The sequence below is a fragment of the Heloderma suspectum genome, chromosome W (assembly GCF_057233095.1).
Source record: "Heloderma suspectum isolate Gila_16-S chromosome W, 16-S_ref, whole genome shotgun sequence".
Classification (NCBI taxonomy): Eukaryota; Metazoa; Chordata; class Lepidosauria; order Squamata; family Helodermatidae; genus Heloderma; species Heloderma suspectum.
The window spans coordinates 60,686,621-60,694,122 of record NC_139475.1 but is presented as its reverse complement, the minus strand read 5'-3'; the positions used below and the strand labels follow the sequence as shown (position 1 = coordinate 60,694,122).

General features: G+C 44.5%; 1 protein-coding gene across 1 annotated transcript in view; it reads right to left on the bottom strand.

Moving 5' to 3' along the window:
• Positions 1-2,438: 2,438 nt before the first annotated feature.
• Positions 2,439-7,502, bottom strand: part of LOC146334076 (scaffold attachment factor B1-like) — a 57,115-nt gene continuing 52,051 nt past the window's right edge. Inside the window, exon 21 of the mRNA XM_084825052.1 lies at positions 2,439-4,341. Within this exon, the coding sequence (XP_084681178.1) occupies positions 4,335-4,341 (7 nt within the window). The 3' untranslated portion in view covers positions 2,439-4,334. The remainder of the gene's footprint in view (positions 4,342-7,502) is intronic.

The window sequence follows — 7,502 nt, the reverse complement described above, 5'->3', positions numbered from 1 at the left end:
GTCTGACACCTAAAAATCCATTTTCCAACATCCATGAGTCATCTTGGAAGAAAGACTTGTTTTGTTTTATTCTGATTACTACATCCTGAAAGAAAAGGGATAAAAACAGCAACACAAATTCACAGAACACACAGGGAGGGAGAGAAGGAAAGAGGACTCCTTCCGTCCTTTCTGCTCAGAAGAGCAACCCCTCCCCTTTCCTCCCCTCTTTCTCCCCTTTCCCAGAGGAGGAACTGCACAGAGCTTCCCATCACTTCGCAAGTCAGCAGATAAGGAGAGGTAAATCTTTGCATCATCTTCTATTTCCTTCTCTCTTTTCCTCCCTTTCCCGAATATTCCACCCAAACCAAACTCCAAACTCCAAATCTCCTGGGCTTAGCTCTTTCTCCATCCACTTTCTCCCAAACCGCCGCATTTGCTCTAAAACCCTATCACCCCCCCCCCCGCCCCAGTCTATTACTCTCCCATTCAAAGATATCAAGTGGAAAGTTCCTTCTCTCCCCTCCCCACTTTCTCTCTCTTCCTCCACAATCAGCTACACACACACAGGATTTTCTATGCATCCCAGTGTACCTCGCTTCCCTATCGACTTGAAATGCTTATCTTTAACCTTCTGAGTGTTAATATATGATTCTAATTCCCCAAATGTATGTATAGTTCTAATTTCCCTGATGGGTGATTTTAATTCATTTTAAATTCCTCCTTAATAAATCAAAGAATTGCTTTCAAAGACCATGAAGCCTCCAAGAAGCTCAAGCCATTATCTTATTGGCCAAGTTTATAGTACCAGCTTTGGCAATAACAACTACTCTCCCAGTCCCGTTCAAAACATTTTAAATCATCTCCACTGGCATCCAAAGCAGGTCCTCCAACTATGGAACAAATTGTCTTCTGTGCCCGTAAAGCTCCCTTAAGCTTATTTATCAGAGCTATGCATGAAGCATGATTCTCCTCACGCGTCTGTGCAGTCTGCTGTTTCTTCAACTGCTGCGTCACAGCCTTAATGGCACCCTCTAGGTCTGCATTCCTCACACTGAATGCTTCTAGTTGCACTTCCAGCTGATTACAGCTGGATCACAACAAGTCTACCTGCTCCCTCAGTCTCTCTTTCTCTGTGACTAAGCTCAAGTTCTGAATCACTGATTGCTTTAATTCCCTCTCAAAACGTTCACACTTCAGCTCCAATTTCCCATAGCTTATCAAAGCTACCCTTGCCTGATCCCGTTCTTCAGTTGCCTGTGCCAATCCAATGGTCATAAGCCAAAGACATGCATTCAGTTCCTTCATACTACCTGGCTTCACCTTTTCCTGCTCCACATACTGGTCAAGCAACTTACTCACACTATCCTCTTCAAACAGTACAGGAAGGGGAGCTTCCCCCGTCAAGGGTTAGGTCCTGTACGTTCACAAATCTGTACCAATTTGGACTTCACTGCTATTGGAAGCTTCTTTTTACCAATTAAGACATCATTCAGAGGGACTTTAGAGTCCTTCCCCATATTCTCTGGGGTCAATTTCTTAGCATGAAACAACTTTTTCAATAAACCCGGCATTATGGAGACAATCGCGGGGTCAATCTCTAGACACAGTAAATATTCAAGAACTATGTCTGCAGAGCGCCTTGGCTTTGCCCGGCTCTGCCAGCTCCGTCCTTGGGTATTGTAGGAAAGAGTTAAATGTTGCTTTTGCATTAAATAGGTCGCAAATGCTTGTGAGCAGTAACTGAGCTGAGACAGGATGTGGAAACGTGTCTAAGATACTTTGTGGTAAGAAACTTAAAACCAAGTTAGAAGTGTGGTTAGCTAAGCAAAGTAGAAACCACATTAGAAAATTAGATTTAAAAACCCAGAGTCAGGACACATGGTTATTATAGAACTGCGCGTGCTTAAAGAGCTCATGAATATTATGTTACACACCCTGCATAGCTAATACGGTCATTATAATGTACATGCGATGTATGTAAAGGGAGGGGGAACATGTCAAGGAGATAATGTGAATAGGCGGATCGGAAAGTTGTGAACCTTGGAGTACCCAGCCAATGGGGAAACAAGGGAGGGACTCAGCGGCCGGGGAAAGAGAATAAAAACTGTGTGCTTTGATTGTCAGGTGTGCCTACTCAACTAGGACACCCACCTTTGCAGACATGCTTAATAAACATAGAGTGCTGCTTGAACGTGTGTCACAAAGTTATTTTACAGGTCATGGTTGGACAAACGAGTTTCTAACAGGTATGGCCTCCCTGTCCTTGAAAATACCGTGGGAACAGCTCTGTTTCCTGGCCAATGCACCAATGTAAATGCGGTCCCGTTAACCTCAGAACCTCCCAAACAGGTCCGAAGCACCCCAGTGGGTAACCAAGCTAATCCCAACAGGTAAACATCACCACAAAACATCACTACAGACGAGATTGTAAAGTGAAACCATATTTATGGCTTTATTGCAAAAAATTCAGGAAAAATACAAAACAAAGAAAATAGCATGGTGGTTATATGAGCATTAGAAACTTCCTCTCCAATTACAGGGAAAGAGAATGCAACAAAAACAGAAGATAAATCAAAAGGACTGCAATTGCCAAAGCTGGTACTATGAACTTGGCCAATAAGATAAGGCTTGAGCTTCTAACATTGTTATGACTCCTCTTTCCAGCTCACTCCTGTTTACTACTTGCTGTTCAAGCTAAACCAAAACAACCCAAACTAAGTGTCAGCCTTCCCGTTACCACCTCCTGCTTCTTACTGGAATACAACAGCTACGCTAAAGCATTACTAAGTTCCTCTAGGCATAGGAAGAATAGAGGAAGGAGTTGGAGTGAATGGAAAACTCAAGACTTGGGAATGATTCCAGTTGTCACCCCTGAAGATGGGATTCCAAATCCCCTCCTCAGATATAACCTCCAAGTCCCAAACTCAAAAATCACTCCGAGTGCCACTCTCAGAAATCTTTCCAAGTCCCAAACTCAGAAATCACTCCAAGTCCCAAAGTCTAAGAGTCTAAAGAGGTCCATAGTTGCCTAAGTCCGTGGGTCTGTTTGGCATGGCAGAAGGAGGGAAGTGGAGCAGCAGCAGGAACAAAAAGCACCACCCCCGGAGCTCCCATTCCCTGGGCTTTTATACCCCTGCTCTGGTCAAAGGCGGGGCCCAAGGAGCAATGAGACGAGCAGCCTCCAATAGAAAAGGGGTGCACGTGGTTAGAGCATTTGCCCACCCATCAGAAGCAAGGTGCCTCATCCATCTCCCACAATTTCATGTGTCTGGGGAACGTGTCTGGCGCCATTACAAACGGGCTGCTTTGAAATGTCCCAACATACGACCCACAGTCTGCCACCTGGGCATGCTATCTTGATTGACGCTTTTCTCTTTGGTGTATCTTCTTTGAACTCCGGTCATCTTTGGCCATGTTTGGTCATATCCGCCCAAACGCCTCCTCCCAGTTGTCGCTCGTGCTACGCTTCCCCGCCCAACAAGCATCGAGTAGGCGCATTCTCTTATCAGCAGGTGTACACCACGAGAAGTCAAAACCGTGCTTTTCCTCCTCTCAGTAAGCATCTGAGCATGCTCAGTTCTTCGGTTCGTCTCGCTCATGCACTCTGCCAGCACGTCGCGGCCTTGAGCAAGCTCTGTGAAGCCGCTTGTAAAGACAGCTGCATTTCCCCCCCTTCTTCAAAGACAGTCCTGCAAACTCTCAGTTAGAGTCTCAGTTAGTGAAATAACATCGTTTAGCATAGAATCAAACTTCACGGTCTTCTCGCCCAGGGGTCAAGAGTCTGGAATATAAGACTGATTCGTAAATACAAGTCTGGGGTCTTTTAGGGGCTCTTCTTGTGGGGCTCCCCCAGATCAAATCAGCCATCTTCACTCTTTCTTAACCCTTTTTAGGACCAGATTAACATCTGACTCTCTCAACCTTTGGGGGTATCAGGTTTTCCTAAGTGCCCAGAGTTCAGCACCAAAAGATCCCTCAGGTATGTGTTTGGTTTACATGCATGTTATATGCACACCCATGTAAATTAAAGCATACTTCATAACAGAAGAGTTCCATCAGTTAATGATGCACTGTATAAAAGAGGATTTCCTTCTGCCTGTCCTGGATGTACCTCCCATCAGTTCCACTGTGACTGAAAAAGGGAGAGAAAGAAAACATTGCATTGCTTCAGTTCCATCACTTTGCCATTTCTGCCAGTACTGGGAAGAGAGTCTCTCCTCTTTTTTATTGGTGATAAGTAGACATGAGGAGAAATCAGACAACCCAGGACTCCTCACCTTGGCCACTGGGAATCTCGCAAACGTTGGTGCATTCTCTGAGCCAGCGATGCAGATTCGAAGCCTCCCCAAAGTTTATAGTCTAATGGTGAGAAGCAAAATTTAACAATGGCATTGCAGTATCAAGGTGACATGATGTGGCAAACATTTCATAAGAGTAAACCTTCCTGGGGCTCCCCCACACCCATGCCAAAGACCAAAGTAGACTCACATGACAGCTTGACTCCTGTGTAGGCCATACCCAGGGCAGGGCCAGCTCTGAGTCTGAGGTGGTCCTCAGCAAAGTGCCCCCTGGTGGCAGCCTGGCACAGTCGGCTTACCTGCTGGTAGAATCAGCAGTGCTCCAATTTCCACAATGCCCTCAAAGTAGCAAGGCTACACAGCATTGTGGGAAATTAAAATAGTGGCTTCCAGACCACCACCACCCCTCCCTGCACTCCAATCCAATTAGCGATGGGTGGCTGAATCTGGAAGCCACCATTTTAACTTCCCCCAGTGCTCCCAATGTAGCATCACTGCTGTGCATTTTGGGAAATTAATATCAGAACCCTAAGAAGGGGGTGCACGCTCCTATTGATTTAGCCAGGCCAAGCTAAACTCCCAACAGAATTCTCTCCCTACCCAGATCCAAGGCTTACAAACTGACGGTGCAACATGCTAAAGGTCAGAGAGAAATCTACAGCCATTAAGGACCATCAGCCCCCCTTTTGTCTACCCTTAGGTAACAAAAAATCATAACCCATTCCCCATGATCGAGACAGCCAAACAGCGTGTCTGCCTTCCCCAATCTGGTGTATTGGCTAGCGTTCAACTAGGACTGGGAAGACCCGAGTTCTTGTTCCCACTCAGCCATGAAGCCCACTGGGTAACTTTGGGCCAGTCACTTACTCCCAGCCTAGCCTACCTCACAGGGTTGTTGCGAGAATAAAATGGAGAGGAGAATTGTGTACACTACCTTGGGCTCCTTGGAGGAAAAGGCAGGATATAAATGTAACCAAAAAATACATAAATCAATTCCCATCCACTCCAGCCAGCATGGCTGATGCTCAGGAAATCTGGGAGTTGTAGTCCAAAACATCTGAAGAAAACCAGGTTGGGGGAGTCTGCAGTATGAAGCCTCCATAAGGCTTCAGCGTTCTCTACACTAAAGAAAGCTTAATGACCCTCTGTAGTCAAATCATTCACAGAGAGAAAAAAGGATGTTATTAGCTGTGACCAGCTCTAGTTGCAAGGGAGGCTGGATTCACCTAAGTTGCTCTCGTGGTGGATGAACAAATGGCCTGGAGAAGTCCAGTTGGCAACAGGTGCTCCAGCAGTTTCAGTGTAATAGGTGCCATCATTCTGCGTCCAAATAAACCCTTCAAAAAGGCCGCTGATAATGGAACTGTGGCAAGGATGAACCTGGCTCCCCTGTTTAAAGATCATGCTGGTCATGTTTTCATAGGACAGGCCAAAAAGATTAAAATTCTGTGCCGAGGAAAGCTAAATTGTACAAGCTGTAGATAGTATGCAGATGTGCCTATATTTTGCATAATTTATTCTGCATATGTTATTCATAGAGAAAGGCAACGTGCTGTGCAAGCTATCGCCCACCCTGACTTCTGAGATAATGCCAGGCATGGTCCACACACTTTCAAGCAGATTTTCACTGCCTTAAGAAGGAAGAGCTGGGCCTTGAAGTTGCCCATCAACAGCTCCTGGACAGCAGACTAAACCAACAGGCACACAGGTCACCTAGCCACAATTTTCCACAAATGGTGGAACATGCTGTATTTCTATTTAAAGTATAATAATTATTTATAAATTTGAATCTATATGAATATATTAGCATATACAAATGCTATGCAAATTGGTATCCTCTTTTTTGGTGATGCACGTTCTCTCTTTTGATGATTCACAAGCGGCCACTCAAATTCTATTGCCAGCACCTTCGCCCAGAGCACTAAGAATATTCACAAACGTTCTGTGATGTCACAGCAGCCTATCCAATGGGTGGGAGGGATTCAACAGCAGGCAACAATCAGTTATTTAGCTACGCACACACACAAACAGCCTTGTGAGAGTCAGTAGTTGACAAGCTTTGAGAATTAAATATCCCAATTCCAACAAGATTCACTGGGAGCATTATAAAAAGTGTGAATGAGAATAGTATCAGAATGGTTTTGCAAATAAATCTGATTTTTGAACTTTTTTTTCATTTTAAACTCTGGATACAACTTCACTTATTCTATCTGCTAATTTTCACGGCTCTGTTAACAGCCTGCCAACCTTTTAAACATTCTTACACAAATAAACACAATCCAGCCACAAACAAAAGCGCTAGAAGATTTCTGACTAAACATGTACGGCAGCTCCTATGCTGACACAGCAAACCGGAGGGGGTATTTTTGTGGACAGCAGGAGTAACATGAAATATCTTAGCTTGATTCATCAAGAGTTTAATAAAAACTGTAGATTTCTGGTACTGAATCAAAGGAGGGTATTAAGTCACAAAGAATTTTTTAAAAAATCCTACCTGTGCCAGTAGTTTGAGAAAGTACCATGTTCCAAAAAAGTAAAATGAAATGCCAAAAAAATATAATGGCTCTAAAGAAAGTGGTTTTTTTGCTCCCCCAATTAAGGCGTGTCAGATTCAACAATGATTCGTCATTGGAGGAAAATGCATCGGCACACAGAAAGGATCCTGCACAGGCATGTTATTTCATCAAGAAGTCTGCACGGATGCTGTTTATTTTCGGGGTGCCTGATGCTGCTTTAAAGATTACTCAAGGGGAGAAATCTGGGTGCCTGCCTGCTCCCCCCACCTCCATCATGAGTATCTCAGGAAGAAGGAAACATTTCCAGGATGATCCCGTTTCAAAGAAAATTAAACCTTCTAACAGTTGTCCCAGCAACTCACCTCTTCTCTGGGAACTGGGGAGCAGATAAATAAAGAGTACTTGGAAGTGGTAATGGCCCTATGAGAGTCGGTGGCTGGGGGGGACAGGCAGCGCTTAGCTGACCTTTGTCGCCCCATGGGTGCCTCTTCCTGTTCCCTCCTGGAGAACATTTTCATGCAGCTTCCATTTTAAACACCTTGAGCCCTTATGTACAGTGGTACTAATAGGTAGTTTTAAACCTTGGACTTAATGGCTTTATAGAAACTCTGTTAGATGGCCATGTGTATTACTTTAGTGGTCAAGTGCACACTTCTCTCCACCCCCACAAACCATTTAGAACTGCTTTTACATTCCTGATATGTTA